Source organism: Siphateles boraxobius, unplaced genomic scaffold (assembly GCF_051911475.1).
Source record: "Siphateles boraxobius isolate OS27281-9 unplaced genomic scaffold, OSU_SipBor_1 120, whole genome shotgun sequence".
Taxonomy (NCBI): Eukaryota; Metazoa; Chordata; class Actinopteri; order Cypriniformes; family Leuciscidae; genus Siphateles; species Siphateles boraxobius.
Genome location: NW_027508723.1, coordinates 1,592,501 through 1,612,500, shown reverse-complemented (window position 1 = coordinate 1,612,500; position 20,000 = coordinate 1,592,501). Strand labels below are relative to the sequence as shown.

Sequence of the window (20,000 nt, the reverse complement as noted above, 5' to 3'; positions counted from 1 at the left end):
CACTCACAAACACTCACTCATTCACTCACTCACTCACTCACACACTCACTAACACACACACTCTCTCACTAACTCAATCATTCACTCACTCACACTTACTCTCTCAATCACACACTCACTCATTCACTCACACTCAATCTCTCACTCACACTCAATCTCTCACTCATTCACTCACTAACTCACACTCACTCTCTCACTCACACACACTCACTCACTCATTCACTCACTCATTCACTCACACTCAATCTCTCACTCACACTCAATCTCTCACTCATTCACTCACTAACTAACACTCACTCTCTCACTCACTCACACACACTCACTCATTCACTCACTCACTCACACACACTCTCACACACACTCACTAACTCACACACTCACTCATTCACTCAAGAACTCACTCACACACTCCCTCACACTCACTAACTCACACACTCACTCACACACTTACTCTCTCACTCACACACTCATTCACTCACTAACTCACACACACACACACACTCACTCACTCTCTCACACACTCACTCACACACTCACTCATTCACACACTCACTAACTCACACACTCTCTCACTCTCTCACACACTCACTCATTCACTCACTAACACACTCACTAACTCACTCATTCACTCACTAACTCATTCACTCACTAACTCACACTCTCTCACTCACACACACTCACTCATTCACTCACTCACTCACTCACTCACTCACACACTCTCTCACACACACTCACTAACTCACACAATCTCTCACTCACACAATCTCTCACTCACACACTCACTCATTCACTCACTAACTCACTCATTCACTCTCACAATTACTCTCTCACTCACACACTCACTCATTCACTCACACTCAATCTCTCACTCACACTCGATCTCTCATCATTCACTCACTAACTCACACTCACTCTCTCTCTCACTCACTCACACACACTCACTCATTCACTCACTCACTCACTCACAGACACTCTCTCACACACACTCACTCACACACACTCACTAACTCACACACTCTCTCACTCACACACACACTCATTCACTCACTAACTCACTCACTCACACACTCACTCACACTCACTAACTCACACACTCTCTCACTCACACACACTCACTCATTCACTCACTCACTCACTCACAGACACACTCTCTCACACACACTCACTCACACACACACACTCACTAACTCACACACTCTCACTCACACACTCACTAACTCACACACTCTCTCACTCACACACTCACTCATTCACTCACTAACTCACTCACTCACACACTCACTCACACTCACTAACTCACACACTCCCTCACACACTCACTCACACACTTACTCTCTCACTCACACACTCACTCATTCACTCACACACTCACTCACACACTCACTCACACTCACTCTCTCACTCACTCATTCACACACTCACACACACACTCACTAACTCACTCATTCACTCACTCACACTCACTCTCTCACTCACTCACACACTGACTCTCTCACTCACACACTCACTCATTCACTCACTAACTCACACACTCACTCACACACTCACTAACTCACTCTCTCACTCACTCACACACTAACTCACTCACACACTCACTCTCTCACTCACTCTTTCACGCACTCATTCACTCACTAACTCACTCACACACTCATTCACTCACTCACACACTCACTAATTCACTCACTAACTCACTCTCTCACTCACACACTAACTCATTCACTCACTAACTCACACACTCACTAACTCACTCTCTCACTCACTCACACACTCATTCACTCACTAACTCACTCACACACTCACTAACTCACACACTCACTCACTCACTCATTCACTCACTAACTCACTCACACACTCACTAACTCACTCATTCACTCACTCTCTCACTCACACACTCACTAACTCACACACTCACTCACTCACTCATTCACTCACTAACTCACTCACACACTCACTAACTCACTCATTCACTCACTCTCTCACTCACACACACACTCACTAACTCACTCTCTCACTCACTCACACACTCACTCATTCACTCACTAACTCACTCACTAACTCACACACTCACTCACACACACTCACTCACACACTCACTAACTCACACACACACTCACTCTCTCACTCACACACACTCACTCATTCACACACACTCACTCACTCACACACTCACTAACTCACACACTTACTAACTCACACACACACTCACTCTCTCAGTCACACACACACTCATTCACTCACTAACTCACTCACACACTCACTCACACACACACTCACTCTCTCACTCACTCATTCACTCACTAACTCACTCACTCATTCACTCACTCACTCACACACTCACTAACTCTCACACTCTGTCACTCATTCACTCACTCACTAACTCACTCACACACTCACTAACTCACTCACTCACACTCACACTCTCACTCACACACTCATTCACTCACTCACTCACACACTAACTAACTCACTCTCTCCCTCACTCACTCACTCACACACTCACTCACACACTTACTAATTCGCACACTCACTCTCTCACTCACACACTCACTCATTCACTAACTAAATCACTCACTCACTCATTCACTTACTCACACTCACTCTCTCACACACTCACTAACTCACACACTCACTCATTCACTCACTAACTAACTCACTCACGCACCCACCCACCCACACACACACACACACACACACACACACACACACACACACACACACACACACATGCTGTCACTTGCTGCCCTTAACAACTGATTTGAGTGTAGTAGAACTGCAGCTACATCAGTGTAAGAGTGTGAGAGTGTGAAAGACCATCATAAGCAGCTCTACGACTTTAACACACTGTTCTGGGATCAGTTCGGCCTCCATCAACAGCATTCAGGGGATTATTGAGTGAACGTTGCTCTTGATAGGAGCTCAAATATGCTCTGTAAGTGATTTATCACACAAGTATCAAGTGAACATTTAAAATGTTAAAGTCTTGTGGATATACACAAATACTGAGTATTTTAAAGTTTATTCTGCATGAAATCTCCAACATAGACGCTGAGTTTGAGATGTTGGTGACACTATACAGTATCACTGCAAACTCAAGCTGGTTTGAACCTTGTGCTTCTATTGTAAGTGTTTCTGTAACCACAGTTGTGTTTTTAATAAACTGAGGCATGAGTTAAAGTGTAAATGCTGATGATGGAGCTGAACTTACGTCTGATCTAAGACCAGTTCTCTCTATGAGAGCTTGTGTTTTAACTGAGTGAAGCATGAGAACAAACCTGGCCCTGGATCAGTTGATAAGGGTGTGAAGATAAAGAATAAGAAACATAGATGAAGAACAGAGAAAAACACACTGGACACACACATCAATGAGCATGATTAACATTTGACACACAACATGACTCTCGATATAATTATAAAGCCTTCACCTGATTACCAGCCGCTTTCTTCTTGCTCATCTGACTGCTTCTCTGTTGAGCACTAAACACACAGTTTAACTTAAATAAAGTATATATACAATTCAAAAGTGTGGGATCAGTAAGATTTTAATGTTTTTAAAAGTCTCTTCTGCTCACCAATGCTGGATTTATTTGATTAAAAATACAAACATAATATAACATTATAAATGTCTTTACTGTAACTTTTGATCACTTTAATGCATCCTTGATGAATAAAAGTATTGATTTCTTTTACACCATAAAAAAAAAAATCTTACTGACCCCAAACTATTGAACGGTAATGTAAAATCTTACAAAATATTCCATTATTCTGATAAATGCTGTTCTTTTGAACTTTCTATTCATCAAATAATCCTGAAAAAAAATAGTCCACAAATGTTTTCAACACTGATAATTATAATAATAATAATAATAAGTGTTTCTTGAGCAGCAAATCATCATATTATAGTGATTTCTGAAGGATCATGTGACACTGAAGACTGGAGTAATGCTGAAAATTCAGCTTATTATTTTTTTCAAATAATTTTTTTTTTAATCAAATAAATTGTTGAGTTGAAGAGACTTCTTTTAAAAACATTAAAATTCTTACCGACCCCAAACTTTTGAACGGCAGTGTAAATCTACATATATATTAATGTCTGAATTTTATGATACAGACAATCAAAAATAATTTGGGGTTAAATCATTTTGGGTCATATCACTGTGGGTCATTTGATGCTAAAGGTCGAGGAAACGTGACTCACTTGGCAAATCCGATGAAATCTTCATGGTTGGTGTTCATATACGCCAGCTCGATGTCAATCAACAGCAGCACCTGACCAGCAAAAGAGGAAACAATACAATCTGTTCCTCAACAACTCATCCTTCCCTCGCGCTCTGTAACAAATCCTTTTTTTTTTTTTTTTGTCCAGAAAAATTGTTTTATTTCATCTTGATAATATTGTTTCTATTTTGAATGCAATTTTTTGGGATTTAAAAAAAAAAAATTTTATTTACCTTTACATATCTAGATTGAATCAATAACTAATCAATAAATAGTAATTTAAGCACATTCCTCACATTCTTTCAACTTAAATTCAAATTAATTCAGCTCAAAATATCTTATATTGTGTGTCTTTGCCGACTTCTTGTCGAAAAAAAAATAACATTTCATGACTCTTGCCACTAGATGGCCTTATAGCTCTATATGAGCTAATCCGCTGGGTCCTAAAGTCAGTTCTCTTCAGTCTGCATTCAGTTACACATGTAGACATTTATAAAATAATTTTTTTGGTAAAGTTTTAGCATTTTTAGTTTGAATTATGAGCATTTTTAGGTTTTTCTACGTGTATACTAAAGCATTCCTCGCATTTCATTCATTCCTAAGGGGGTCAAATTGACCCGCAAGGGCAGGATTTGCTTCTTTTTTTAAATTTCAACTACAAAACTCATCGAATCCATTAAATTTTTTGTGTATTCGTGGCTCAAGTGCGATAAAAGTCATGGGATCTTGGAACCCTCCGATGAACACTCAATTTTTTAAAAAATTGGGAAGGATGAGGGTAAAAACGTTCTTAAAAACTCACCTGATCTTTAGTGCGGCTCTCGCGGTCTCGGATGTGCTGAGTGACGATCCGCTCCATCTCCTCTCTCAGCATGGGATACTGGGCCAACTGTGACATAATCACACGCGTTTGTGGTGCCAATAAACCATACGACCAACACACTGAGTTTGCAACAGGTGATCACTACACCCTTTACTTACTGATAGCAGAAAATAATGAGCGTGATTCTAAAATGAAGCCATTTTTGAGAGAAAACCTGTTGCGAAGTCTGTGAAATCATAAACATAAAGAACACTATTCTTGCAATATATATATATATATATATATATATATATATATATATATATATATGCATGTCAATCATGTTTGTATGCACCGACAGGGCCTAAAATTAACTTTTTGCCACACAATACCAGTGGCCGGCTATAAATATTTTTTACCGGCCATGAAACTGTTTTTGCAAAAGTTGCCTGTTGTGACACCTGACAATATTCAGGTACAGAAATTAAATAAAGTAGGCTAATCAAATGTAAAATAACACTACATAGATAAATACATACTGTTTTTATCATTAATGACAGACCGGAATATTAGGCTGCTGTCACTTTAAGACCGAATGCACAGATCTAATATACTGATACTGGTACACATGCGATTTCTTTCTCAACTGTTTACGTTTACTTAAAACATAAACGACTATGTATACTAGGATTGACACCGCTTCATATACTGGTATTTGGCGCTTGCCGAGTGTTAATATTTTAGGCCATGTGCACAAACATACAGCATGTCACATGACTCTAAAGTTCAATGCACTAATATAGTTAGTTGTGCGCCTCTTGGCTTTGCAGTGTCCAGTAGGGCTGCACCGATATGAAAATTTTTGCCGATACCGATATTTCTTTATATTTGGAAACCGATAATCATTTAAAGTCATGTCTCAACCAAACAATTATAATGATGTTCTCATGATAATTTTATGTAGCCGAAATGACAGACTTTCAGACAAAATACTGAACTGTATTTTCCTTTTTTGGGGTGATTTTCAATCATATTTCAAGCAATTTAAAGCCATCATGTTGAACAGTGCGCATCTGAAGTGTCTCAGCTGAAGGAAATAATACATTATTTATCGGCTTTAATATATCGGCCAAATTTTCTTATCGGGCCGATAACATTAAAAAGAAACAAATATTGGCCGTTACCGATATGATGGCCGATATATCGTGCATCACTAACATTTAGCCAAATCCCAAGAGTTTTGCACATGAATCATGCCGATGAATCATTCACAATAAGACCAGGAATTAAGAAAGTTAATAGTGATTTGATTTTGAATACTGCACAAATGATAACCGATTTGTCAGGATCTGTGTGACTTCCTGATGCATTGGAACTTGAATCCAGTGTAGAATTAAATAAATCAACACACACACACAAACACACGCATCTAAACATACTGTACAATCGCATAAACTACACCAGCAGAGTGTTTTGGTTCGCACAGGGATGCAGTGATGGGCGTCTAGCAGTGAAACATCACATGATCAGGGAACAGGCATAACAAACGAACTCAGAGATGAAGATTACAGTGAGAACGAGAGGAAGACGCGAGTCCTTGTGTGGATTCACACTGACGGAAGAACTCGCACACCTACATGCTGCATATATTAAGCCATTTAATACCATAATCTTAAAAATCGGATGAAAAGAAATCATTACTGGCATGATTACGTCACACTTCATTTACTCGTGTCCTTCCAAACACGTAAGCTGCTCTTTTTTTCTGTCCAACACGAAACGGGAATTCCTGAACAATCTTCATGCAACTCTTTCTCATACAACAAGTTATACGACTGACAAGCTCCAAAAATGGCCGACTGGATTATTGTATTTTCAACCTTATTTAATAATGCATGTGATTTATATGTTTGAATATGCAGGATTTGAGAATTGTGCAAATAACATCTTCATTTTGGATCTGGTTCCTCACACAAAGCCTCAGAAAACTAGTGAAACTGACTGATGTTATTATGAGGGGTTTTGAGTCCATTTTGGAGCTTTTCAAAAAAATCTCATATTGCGCTTTTAAAAAAACAACAACATATGAATTTGGAAGGTGAACAAATAATGACAGATTTTTTTTTTTTTGTGAACCATTTCTTTAACGTATTTTGTTCTTGTTTTTTTCAGACACAAAACTCAATACAGTCCAAATCCACAGAAGCAGAGTATTTCTGAGGGCAGCGAACAGGGACACGTATGATGAACTGATATGATAGAGAGGGAATGAGAGAGCGAGAGAAACAGAGATGTATGACTGTTAGTCTGCTGGTGTAAGTAGACCTTCCAGCTGATTATTCCAGCAGTTAATATACGAAAGTCAAACAGAAGAGGCGTTATTCTCACGCTAGAACTAAAACACACACATCCGACAGAAAAACACTGAAAAACCAACGCAAAAAAGGGCCATACGAGGGAGCATGCGTTATTAATACAAAAACAAATTTGGATAAAATGTCTACGGCTACTGTTGTGTGAAAAACGACACAAATACTTAGTAAATTAAATTGACACACAAAATAAACCAGGATGAAATCTGAGTGGTAAGGATAGACCGATCGTTGCTGGACTGATGTATGAACGCTACTAAATCTGTTCTACGCTAAATTTGAGAACAGCAAATGCTGTCCATATGTTGATTTATGTGTTACGCAGTGTTAATTTAGGGTTTTTTATACTACACAGTACACTGAAAAATGCTGGGTTGTCAAATATAGACAAACCACCAAACGTTGGTTTAAATTTCTTAATTAAATTTTAAACTCAACGGTTGGGTTTGTCTATATTTGACCCAAACATGGGTTAAAACAAGCCAGCATTTTTAGAGTGTAGTGTTGTGTTTATTCATATTTTGAATGTTTTTATTTTTATCTATGCAGTTTTCATTTCAATTTAAGTGCTTGTCATTTTTATTTAGAGGAAATCACAGATGATTGACAACAAATGGCTCATTTATTCTCTCATCAAAATTTGCCACTAAAATAATGTCACATTGCAAAAAAAAAAGGCTATATATTATATAATCTGTAATATTAATAACATAGTAGAGTAGAGTGGCCAAAAGTGACGTCCGGAGGGCATATTTGTTTTTAATGACCCTAAAAATTCGATTAAACCCTAAAAATATGAGGAAATTATTTGGTAACACTTTTTTTTTAATGTGACATAGTTACACGTTCGTACATGTACTTACTATAATAATAACAGTTATAAATTATGCATAATTACAAGTAACTAATCCTAAACCAAACCCTAACTAACTCGTAAGTACATATTCCATTATTATTACTCAGTACTTATTTGAGTAGTTACAATGTTACTACGTCACCTTAAAATAAAGTGTAACCAAATATTTTACATTTTTAAAATATTTTAAATATGAGGGAAGAACAAAACACTAAACTTAACAAAATTATTTTTATTTTTTTTAAAAAGGCAAAGAAACTACAGCTACAGGTTTTATTTTACTATGCAAAAAAACAAAACAAAGAACAAAAAGCTGACTGCAAAATAATCAGTTATTAATATTTCACTAGTTATTGTTTTCGCATGTGTTTTTTTTCACGATGTCGGCACAATTTGTCATGTTTCATTGCATAATTATCACACAAAAAACAATCCACTCCAAGCACTATTACTCAATATGCGTACAATAATAAGTCTTTAATAATATTTGAAATAAAGGATGAAGATGAACATTTTCCTTGGCTGTGCATCACTTTTGGCCACTTCTGATTTCAGGTTAAATAACACCTGGAAATGTTTTGAGATTTACCATATTCCTGTTACAAAATCTGCACATGCGTTATTGTTAACTAAAACTAGAATCATTTCAATTCTGTCATCATTTACACACTTTAAAGAGGTTTTGAACGAGTAAACGATGACGAAATACTCATTCTTCCTTTAAACTATCTTTGAGATTGTTTCAGACATTATATTTATAATATTACCACCTAGAATAAGCAAAACTACATTCACATATACGACTTTTGCTATTAAGTCCAGCCATCGGCCTATCCGTACGTTTAAGATAGACGTGGACGAACGGAGCTTCGTTCCTCTTTACCTTCTCACTACATTTGTGAATGGTGGAGGAGAGTTCGCTCACAACCATATCTATACATTTGAGGCACGGCCCGTTTAGCTTTTGGATCTGCTTTTTCACTATGGCCTCAAAGGCCAGGTCAGGGGTAAACAGGCCCGTCCTGCAGAGGAAGAGTCATGGAGAAAGAGAAGAAGAGGTGGAGGATGACAGATAGACAGGGTTGGAGGGCAGATAGACAGCACAGAGGAAAGAGAAGGCAAGTGAGACATTTGGTTTCTCCTCAAGCCATTCGACAGCGAGCCGAAGAGAAGTCGACCCGTCGCCGAGACCGAAGCCTTCAGAAAGCAGATGCGCAGACCAAAGGCAGTCCAACAGCTGATCAGAGGAGCCAATCAATTATATATATATATTTTATACACATTATATATATATATATATATATATATCTGTATATATTTCTACAGTTGCTGATTTATAAAAATAGAATAGTATAATAAAATTGTATTATATTTAATAGAATATTACAGTTATGAAAATCTAGCTGTTTCTTCGGGTCAGTTATGTACAATAAAGTTTTTTGTTACATTAATATTTTTTCGGCATTATTTGAGTGTAATTATTTTTTAAGTTGCCAAGTACGTTTTACAATAAAACACTGTTTCAGTCTTTCATGTTTATTTCAATGTGTTGCAATTTTTGTTTTGTTGCAGTTACATTTTGCGACAAAATAAAAAAATCTCTCAGTTGCTATTTGCTATATGTTTGTAACGTTCAGTTGTAACATTTTCATCAACTTTTAAGTTTGTAACTCTTTGTTTGTGGTGTTTCCTTTTTGTTTCTATGGTTTCTAGAATGTTCTCATTTGTTGTCATAGCGACTCATTGTTTGATTGATTTGATTCACCTGTTCCTTGTTTAGCCCTTTAGTTACTCTCACAAATACTCGTCCTTTCTGCAACCAACAGTGACAATATTATATAACGTCAGAACCATTTATTTTTTATCTAATTGATTGAGTTCTTACGTTTTGAAACTCTGAAGTTCAAAGTGAACAGAACACGCTGTAGAAACATTGTAAATCAGAGAGATATTGGAGCACATTTTACAAGGAAATACTTTTTCAGTTTTTCTACTTCAAAATTTCTTGTTTATTTCAATGTTACTTGGAGTTTCTTTGCAATGTTTTAAAGTAAATCCTACTCTATGATGGTATTTGTATTTGTGTACACCTTCTATATATTATTGACAGTACCTGAATGATGACACTTATGACTTTTTAGAGCTGCTTTATTTACAGCAGAATTTGACTTAGTCTCATATTTGATAAAGTTTGGACCATTGATTCTGTTACTTTCCTGTTTATTAATGTGAAGCTGCTGTGAAACAATTTCTATTGTATAAAGCGTTATATAAATAAAGGTGACTTGACTTGTGATTTAGCCTATTGTTTTTCTGCACTAGATTTATTGATCAATATCTCTGACTGCTGTTAGCCTCATCTCTGCCTTCCTCAAAGCTTCTGTCTCAAATAAACAGAGTGTTTGGACGCTGAGGTCTGCTAGATTAACTCATGAAGAACAGTGTTAGCCTGGGGTTTGGATGCTGATGTGCACGGCTTTGCTCTGAGCGGTTATGCTGTAAAAAAAAAAATCATAATTTTAACTGCAAATAATAGGGCTGCACAATATATTGAAATTATCAAAAATATCCCCAATGCATATCAGTTTATGTTGATGCAGATAGTAGAGGATAGACTGGGTTCGGCCGGTCAAGATGACATGAAATCGTTGTTCAGTTTTGGTAGTAAAAATCTGTAGTATGTTACGGAGCTGCACGATTAAGCGTTGAAAGATCACAATCATTCAAAAACCCACACCATCTTATTCCTAATTCGTCTATTAGGCCTAAAACTTTGACAAGTACGATCACAGTGAACATTCAAATCTGCATTCTGACCCAGAGAAAGCATTTGTCATGTACAGATATGAAAACAGCGTCTTTTTGATCACACAGTATCATTATTTTTGTGTCACAAATATTCAAATGATCACAGAAATTCTGGGATAAAAGTTTATAGTTTGGATATTAACACTGATTTCTACAGTAGCAATAGACGAGTTAACCAAAAAAGATTGTATCATTACATCGTTACACCAGTAGGTGGCGACAAGTGACTATTAAAACAGTTAGTCATTGAATCATTCATTCAAGAGATTCGTTCAAAAACGCGTATTCATCCAGTTATAAAACCAGTGAAGTCTTTATAGGTAAGTCATTGAATAATTTACACAAGAATTAATTCAAATTAATTAATATATATTTTTTAATAATTAAAGCCATTGCGAGTTTATATCTCGCAATTCTGACATCTTTTCTCAGAATTGTGATATATAAACTCTCAATTGTGAGCTATAAAGTCCAATTCTTAGGAAAAATACTTTTTTCACACGCAATTGCAATTTTATATCATGCAATTCTGAGATAAAAAGTCAGAATTGTGAGATATAAAGTCACAATTACCTTTTTTATTTTTTATTTTGTGGCGGAAACAAGCTTCCATAGAATCGTAATCTCTATTTTAAACAACAACAAAAAAAGTGATTCTCAATTTATCCAGAGAATCATACAGCTCCAGTTTGTTATAATTTTCAGTTTTTAAATGTTTAAATTTGTTTAAATATGTTCGAATAAATCAAGTATAACATTTAACAAGCCATCACATTTTTCTTGACTATCGTGCAGCCCTAGTAAAAACGCTGTTAATGCTTACTTAACCCTTTCTTTTTACGAAATTATCGTAATAATAAATAATTTAATCCAAAATCGTGCAGCTCCAGTTTGTTATATAATCTTCAATTTTTCAGTTATAAATCAAATATCACATTTAACAGGCCATCACATTTGTCTTGAATATCGTGCAGCCCTAGTAAAAATGCTGTTAATTCTTTACGAAATGATCGTAATCAAATCGAAATCAAAAGATTAACTACGATCACCCAGCGGTTGAAACCTCAGCGTCCACGGCTCTCTGTACACAAAGCCATTCCACCCAGAACCTCTGTCCAAAGCTCAGGCACACGAACATACACGACGATAAACACCCACAATCCCCCTGGGGGGTCACAGGTGGATAACAGCAATAGTTTGGGTTGATGGGAGACACGGAAAAACCCTCCACCAGGCCTTTACCTTCTTAGTACACTGCCTAACGGTATTGACTAGCTCAGAAATGACCATGTCCACACATTTCTGGCACGGCTCTTTAGTCTTCAAGATCTGCCTTTTCACAATGGTCTCAAAGGCCATGTCCGGTGTGAAGAGCCCAGTTCTGTCCGACCAGAGAGAACGGACAGGCCCGGGAAAAGAACGACAGAGGAGAGAAAGAAAAGGAAAAATTGGGTGGAAAGAAGAGCGTTAATCCAACAAACTGAAGAACTGAAATAATGGCTCTAAACTGGAGCTCAATTGTTAGTTTAACATATTTGTCAAGTTGTTGTTTGTTTAATTATATCGATTGAAGTTCAATTTAATTATTTACTTATCAATGAAGCCTAAAATATAAGGAAAACAACTAAAACTCAAATGAGAACAGCACCGGTTGGGCGGAAGGAAAGAAAGAAGGAAAAAATCTTAATGTGTATCTTATCAAATTAAGTCCAATTGATTCATTTAAAAGGAATATATACGTATATACGAATTTTCATGTATTACTCACTTATTTATTGCCAATGTATGAACAGCCTGTAACGAAACTTAAAAAAGGAGACCTTCCCGACTTCCTCGTTTCTCTCTGAAAGCCTGTCGACTGATTTTTATGTTTAGGACTCGGGACGTTTTTGGCGGGAAAATTGCAGATGTGTGTTTTCCACCGAGAGCTTCTCTTCTGTTCAATGACACATGAAACTAATGCTTATACAATGTTCAGGATAATGCTGAAAGAGCCGTTCTGGACTGTAATGTCAATGTGTCGTGCTAAGAAAAGAGATTCATTCAAACTATAGTCTCACATAGTCAGATCTATATAGTCTATAGTCTCAAATATACTTTATAATCAAACTATCATAACAGTGTGATTATAATGAGCTCATCGGTCGCTGCTGCAAACATCTCCACATCTCTATGATCAGATGCTTTCTGAACTGCTGTTTATCATTTCTGTTGTGTGTTTATTTTGTTATTGAGAGGAAAGAGCAGCAAATATTCACATATTCATCTAAACGTTGGGATGTTCGTTAACAGTAAATCACTGCTAAACATATTTCTAACTTTTTTTAAACCCCTAATTGAAGAACGAAGAAAAAAAAACGAAAAACAGCTGCTGCAGTTCACTGAACGGCCACCGGTGTCGCTAATAACAAGAGTTACTCAATTCTACGTATAGCACCTTTAACTATTTCATGTCTGAAATATCACTTATAAGGGAAAACATAACTAAAACTAAAACAAGAAGGAGATATGACAATAAAACTTTACAACGCGGTTCCGTTTGTTAACATTAGACTCTAACATTATCACAAACTGTGCATATGTTCATATAACAGCAATGTAAAAAAGTATTTTCAGTGTCGACCCTCTCGTCTGACGCGACCCGTGAGACATAAACTCATAATAAAGATTGTTGGACAAAAGGAGGATCATAAAAAAACATGTGGCAATAATAAAGCCTCATGTTGGTTATTGAAACCCAAAGGTCACATGTTTTCTTGTCCTAAAGACAAGAAAGACTACAGACGGAGGATCATTCGAGAGGCGAGGAGAGACACATACAGACAAGCTGCGTTTCCATTACAGATTTGCGCAAAACTTTTGCGATATTTTATAAATGTTGATAAAAAAACTATTGCAAAATGACATTTCCATAACCGATGTTACGTATTTAAATGTACAAATATCCAGTATTCCCACGATATTTCTGTCGTTATAAATAATATAAAGAACTCGTTCTCGTCTTCTGTCCAAACATACCACGTCACGTTTAAAGAAGAATCAACCGGTACGTACGCCAGGTTACCTATAAATGCAAAAAAAAATAAAAAAATAATGAAAATATTAAAAATACGTTTTTTCTGAAATATTCCTTTTTCAAAATGCCTGAAAAACCACCTCATGTGAGCGTAAAAAGTTTGGGAGTTTTTGCGAAAATTATTTTTTTCCATTGGGCGTATTTTCAATTGACAATTTCAATTTGCGCAATTTGAAGGGTAATGGAAACGCGGCTACTGTCACGGATCGAATCACAAAACCCTCATCCTGGTTCTCTGATTGGATGAGACACTGAAGTCAGAGATGTTTGTGATTGGATGTGTGACGCCAGGTTATGGCGGGACAGAGATATAAACACACGTGCCTGATGCCGTGGATGTTCTTGATGGCGTAGCTGATCTCCTTGCGCAGCTCCTTCTCGTCAAACTCCATCTGAGGACAGAGAACATGTGACTGAATAAAACATCAGTTTTATCAAAGTGAGTGAGTGAGTGAGGGTTTGTGTGTGTGAGAGTGAATGAGTGTGTGTGCAAGTGAGTGAGGGTTTGTGTGTGTGTGAGAGTGAGTGAGTGAGGTTTTGTGTGTGTGAGAGTGTGTGAGTGTGTTTGCAAGTGAGTGAGTGAGGATTTGTGTGTGTGAGAGTGAGTGAGTGAGGGTTTGTGTGTGTGAGAGTGAGTGAGGGTTTGTGTGTGAGTGAGTGAGTGAGGGTTTGTGTGTGTGTGAGTGAGTGAGTGAGGGTTTGTGTGTGTGTGAGTGAGTGAGGGTTTGTGTGTGTGTGAGTGAGTGAGGGTTTGTGTGTGTGTGAGTGAGTGAGGGTTTGTGTGTGTGTGAGTGAGTGAGGGTTTGTGTGTGTGTGAGAGTGAGTGAGTGAGGGTTTGTGTGTGTGTGAGTGAGTGAGTGAGGGTTTGTGTGTGTGTGTGTGAGTGAGTGAGGGTTTGTGTGTGTGTGAGAGTGAGTGAGTGAGGGTTTGTGTGTGTGTGAGTGAGTGAGTGAGGGTTTGTGTGTGTGTGAGTGTGAGTGAGTGAGTGAGTGAGTGAGGGTTTGTGTGTGTGAGTGTGAGTGAGTGAGGGTTTGTGTGTGTGTGAGTGAGTGAGTGAGGGTTTGTGTGTGTGTGAGAATGAGTGAGTGAGGGTTTGTGTGTGTGTGAGTGAGTGAGGGTTTGTGTGTGAGATTGAGTGAGTGAGTGAGTGAGTGAGGGTTTGTGTGTGTGAGATTGAGTGAGTGAGTGAGGGTTTGTGTGTGTGAGAGTGAGTGAGTGAGTGAGGGTTTGTGTGTGTGAGATTGAGTGAGTGAGTGAGGGTTTGTGTATGTGAGATTGAGTGAGTGAGTGAGGGTTTGTGTGTGTGAGAGTGAGTGAGTGAGTGAGTGAGGGTTTGTGTGTGTGAGAGTGAGTGAGTGAGTGAGTGAGGGTTTGTGTGTGTGAGAGTGAGTGAGTGAGGGTTTGTGTGTGTGAGATTGAGTGAGTGAGTGAGGGTTTGTGTGTGTGAGAGTGAGTGAGTGAGTGAGTGAGTGAGGGTTTGTGTGTGTGAGTGAGTGAGTGAGGGTTTGTGTGTGTGAGAGTGAGTGAGTGAGTGAGGGTTTGTGTGTGTGAGAGTGAGTGAGTGAGTGAGGGTTTGTGTGTGTGAGAGTGAGTGAGGGTTTGTGTGTGTGAGAGTGAGAGTGAGTGAGTGAGGGTTTGTGTGTGTGAGAGTGAGTGAGTGAGGGTTTGTGTGTGTGAGATTGAGTGAGTGAGTGAGGGTTTGTGTGTGTGAGAGTGAGTGAGTGAGTGAGTGAGGGTTTGTGTGTGTGAGTGAGTGAGTGAGGGTTTGTGTGTGTGAGAGTGAGTGAGTGAGTGAGGGTTTGTGTGTGTGAGAGTGAGTGAGTGAGTGAGTGAGTGAGGGTTTGTGTGTGTGAGAGTGAGTGAGTGAGGGTTTGTGTGTGTGAGATTGAGTGAGTGAGTGAGGGTTTGTGTGTGTGAGAGTGAGTGAGTGAGTGAGTGAGGGTTTGTGTGTGTGAGTGAGTGAGTGAGGGTTTGTGTGTGTGAGAGTGAGTGAGTGAGGGTTTGTGTGTGTGAGAGTGAGTGAGTGAGTGAGGGTTTGTGTGTGTGAGAGTGAGTGAGGGTTTGTGTGTGTGAGAGTGAGAGTGAGTGAGTGAGGGTCTGTGTGTGTGAGATTGAGTGAGTGAGTGAGGGTTTGTGTGTGTGAGATTGAGTGAGTGAGTGAGGGTTTGTGTGTGTGAGAGTGAGTGAGTGAGTGAGGGTTTGTGTGTGTGAGAGTGAGTGAGGGTTTGTGTGTGTGAGAGTGAGTGAGTGAGGGTTTGTGTGTGTGAGAGTGAGTGAGTGAGTGAGGGTTTGTGTGTGTGTGAGTGAGTGAGGGTTTGTGTGTGTGAGAGTGAGTGAGTGAGGGTTTGTGTGTGTGAGAGTGAGTGAGTGAGTGAGGGTTTGTGTGTGTGTGAGTGAGTGAGGGTTTGTGTGTGTGAGAGTGAGTGAGTGAGGGTTTGTGTGTGTGAGAGTGAGTGAGTGAGTGAGTGAGGGTTTGTGTGTGTGAGAGTGAGTGAGTGAGTGAGGTTTTGTGTGTGTGAGTGAGTGAGTGAGTGAGTGAGGGTTTGTGTGTGTATGAGTGAGTGAGTGAGGGTTTGTGTGTGTGTGAGTGAGTGAGTGAGGGTTTGTGTGTGTGTGAGTGAGTGAGTGAGGGTTTGTGTGTGTGTGAGTGAGTGAGTGAGTGAGGGTTTGTGTGTGTGTGAGAGTGAGTGAGTGAGGGTTTGTGTGTGTGTGAGTGAGTGAGGGTTTGTGTGTGTGAGAGTGAGTGAGTGAGTGAGGGTTTGTGTGTGTGTGTGTGAGTGAGTGGGTGAGGGTTTGTGTGTGTGTGAGAGTGAGTGAGTGAGGGTTTGTGTGTGTGTGAGTGAGTGAGTGAAGGTTTGTGTGTGTGTGAGTGAGTGAGTGAGGGTTTGTGTGTGTGTGAGTTTGTGAGGGTTTGTGTGTGTGCAAGTGAGTGAGTGAGGGTTTGTGTGTGTGTGAGAGTGAGTGAGTGAGGGTTTGTGTGTGTGTGAGTGAGTGAGGGTTTGTGTGTGTGTGAGTTTGTGAGGGTTTGTGTGTGTGCAAGTGAGTGAGTGAGTGAGTGAGGGTTTGTGTCTGTGTGAGTGAGTGAGGGTTTGTGTGTGTGTGTGAGAGTGAGTGAGTGAGTGAGGGTTTGTGTGTGTGTGAGTTTGTGAGGGTTTGTGTGTGTGCAAGTGAGTGAGTGAGTGAGTGAGTGAGGGTTTGTGTGTGTGTGAGAGTGAGTGAGTGAGGGTTTTTGTGTGTGTGAGTTTGTGAGGGTTTGTGTGTGTGCAAGTGAGTGAGTGAGTGAGTGAGGGTTTGTGTGTGTGTGAGAGTGAGTGAGTGAGGGTTTTTGTGTGTGTGAGAGTGAGTGAGTGAGGGTTTTTGTGTGTGTGAGAGTGAGTGAGTGAGGGTTTGTGTGTGTGAGAGTGAGTGAGTGAGTGAGGGTTTGTGTGTGTGTGTGTGTGAGTGAGTGAGTCAGGGTTTGTGTGTGTGAGTGTGAGTGAGTGAGTGAGGGTTTGTGTGTGTGTGTGTGAGTGAGTGAGTGAGGGTTTGTGTGTGTGTGAGTGAGTGAGTGAGGGTTTGTGTGTGTGTGAGAGTGAGTGAGGGTTTGTGTGTGTGTGAGTGAGGGTTTGTGTGTGTGTGAGTGAGTGAGGGTTTGTGTGTGTGTGAGAGTGAGTGAGTGAGGGTTTGTGTGTGTGAGATTGAGTGAGTGAGTGAGGGTTTGTGTGTGTGTGAGTGAGTGAGGGTTTGTGTGTGTGAGATTGAGTGAGTGAGTGAGGGTTTGTGTGTGTGTGAGTTTGTGAGGGTTTGTGTGTGTGCAAGTGAGTGAGTGAGTGAGTGAGTGAGGGTTTTTGTGTGTTTATGAGAGTGAGTGAGTGAGGGTTTTTGTGTGTGTGAGAGTGAGTGAGTGAGGGTTTGTGTGTGTGAGAGTGAGTGAGTGAGTGAGGGTTTGTGTGTGTGTGTGTGAGTGAGTGAGTCAGGGTTTGTGTGTGTGAGTGTTAGTGAGTGAGTGAGGGTTTGTGTGTGTGTGAGTGAATAAGTGAGGGTTTGTGTGTGTGTGAGAGTGAGTGAGGGTTTGTGTGTGTGTGAGTGAGGGTTTGTGTGTGTGTGAGTGAGTGAGGGTTTGTGTGTGTGTGAGAGTGAGTGAGTGAGGGTTTGTGTGTGTGAGAGTGAGTGAGTGAGTGAGGGTTTGTGTGTGTGTGTGAATGAGTGAGTTAGGGTTTGTGTGTGTGTGTGTGAGTGAGTGAGTGAGGGTTTGTGTGTGTGTGAGTGAGTGAGTGAGGGTTTGTGTGTGTGTGAGAGTGAGTGAGGGTTTGTGTGTGTGTGAGTGAGGGTTTCTGTGTGTGTGAGTGAGTGAGAGTTTGTGTGTGTGTGAGAGTGAGTGAGGGTTTGTGTGTGTGTGAGTGAGTGAGGGTTTGTGTGTGTGTGAGTGAGTGAGGGTTTGTGTGTGTGTGAGAGTGAGTGAGTGAGGGTTTGTGTGTGTGTGAGTGAGTAAGTGAAGGTTTGTGTGTGTGTGTGTGAGTGAGTGAGGGTTTGTGTGTGTGCAAGTGAGTGAGTGAGGGTTTTATGTGTGTGTGAGTGAGTGAGGGTTTGTGTGTTTGCAAGTGAGTGAGTGAGGGTATGTGTGTTTGTCAGTGTGAGTGAGTGAGTGGGAGAGGGTTTGTGTGTGTGCAAGTGAGTGAGTGAGTGAGTGAAGGTTTGTGTGTGTGTGAGTGAGTGAGTGAGTGAGTGAGTGAGTGAAGGTTTGTGTGTGTGTGAGTGAGTGAGTGAGTGAGTGAATGAGTGAGTGAGTGAGGGTTTGTGTGTGTGAGAGTGAGTGAGTGAGTGAGGGTTTGTGTGTGTGAGTGAGTGAGTGAGTGAGTGTGAGTGAGTGTTTGTGTGTGTGAGAGTGAGTGAGTGAGTGAGGGTTTGTGTGTGTGAGAGTGAGTGAGTGAGTGAGTGAGGGTTTGTGTGTGTGAGAGTGAGTGAGTGTGTGTGCAAGTGAGTGAGTGAGGGAGGGTTTGTGTGTGTGTGTGAGTGAGTGAGTGAGTGAGGGTTTGTGTGTGTGAGTGTGAGTGAGTGAGGGTTTGTGAGTGTGAGTGTGAGTGAGTGAGGGTTTGTGTGTGTGAGTGTGAGTGAGTGAGGGTTTGTGTGTGTGAGAGAGAGTGAGTGAGTGAGGGTTTGTGTGTGTGAGAGTGAGTGAGTGTGTGTGCAAGTGAGTGAGTGAGGGAGGGTGTGTGTGTGTGAGTGAGTGAGTGAGTGTTTGTGTGTGTGTGTGAGTGAGTGAGTGAGTGAGGGTTTTTGTGTGTGAGAGTGAGTGAGTGAGTGAGTGAGGGTGTGTGTGTGAGTGAGTGAGTGAGGGTGTGTGTGTGAGTGAGTGAGTGAGGGTTTGTGTGTGTGAGAGTGAGTGAGTGAGGGTTTGTGTGTGTGCAAATGAGTGAGCGAGTGAGGGTTTGTGTGTGTGAGAGTGAGTGAGGGTTTGTGTGTGTGTGTGTGTGAGTGAGTGAGGGTCTGTGTGTGTGAGAGTGAGTGAGTGAGTGAGGGTTTGTGCGGGTGTGAGTGAGTGTTTGTGTGTGTGAGAGTGAGCGAGTGAGTTAGTGAGGGTTTGTGTGTGTGTGTGAGTGAGTGTTTGTGTGTGTTAGAGTGAGTGAGTGAGTGAGGGTTTGTGTGTGTGTGAGTGAGTGAGGGTTTGTGTGTGTGTGTGAGTGAGTGAGTGAGGGTTTGTGTGTGTGAGAGTGAGTGTGTGTGCGAGTGAGTGAGTGAGTGAGGGTTTGTGATTGAGTGAGTGAGGGTTTGTGTGTGTTTGTGTGAGTGAGTGAGTGAGGGTTTGTGTGTGTGAGAGTGAGTGAGTGAGTGAGGGTTTGTGTGTGTGTGTGTGTGAGTGAGTGAGTCAGGGTTTGTGTGTGTGAGTGTGAG

The 20,000-nt window shown here is 40.1% G+C and overlaps 1 protein-coding gene and 1 long non-coding RNA gene across 6 annotated transcripts in view; one reads left to right on the top strand and one right to left on the bottom strand.

Moving 5' to 3' along the window:
- Positions 1-20,000, bottom strand: part of dnm1a (dynamin 1a) — a 123,423-nt gene that overhangs the window by 57,641 nt on the left and 45,782 nt on the right. For 2 of the 5 annotated variants that reach the window (XR_013200998.1, XR_013200997.1), the window contains exons 9-13: positions 14,454-14,521; positions 12,296-12,434; positions 5,018-5,104; positions 4,196-4,266; positions 3,417-3,474 (exon numbers count right to left, since the gene is read on the bottom strand). Coding sequence is in view for 3 of the 5 variants with exons in the window: in XM_077222498.1 (XP_077078613.1) it covers positions 3,423-3,474; positions 4,196-4,266; positions 5,018-5,104; positions 9,129-9,267; positions 14,454-14,521 (417 nt within the window). In the remaining 2 variants the exon portion in view is untranslated. Of the gene's footprint in view, positions 1-3,416; positions 3,475-4,195; positions 4,267-5,017; positions 5,105-9,128; positions 9,268-12,295; positions 12,435-14,453; positions 14,522-20,000 lie in introns of all 5 variants that reach the window. The other 3 variants (XM_077222495.1, XM_077222497.1, XM_077222498.1) reach the window with 2 other exon arrangements.
- LOC143732427 (uncharacterized) overlaps positions 1-20,000 on the top strand; it is a 91,281-nt gene that overhangs the window by 54,773 nt on the left and 16,508 nt on the right. The window lies entirely within an intron of this gene.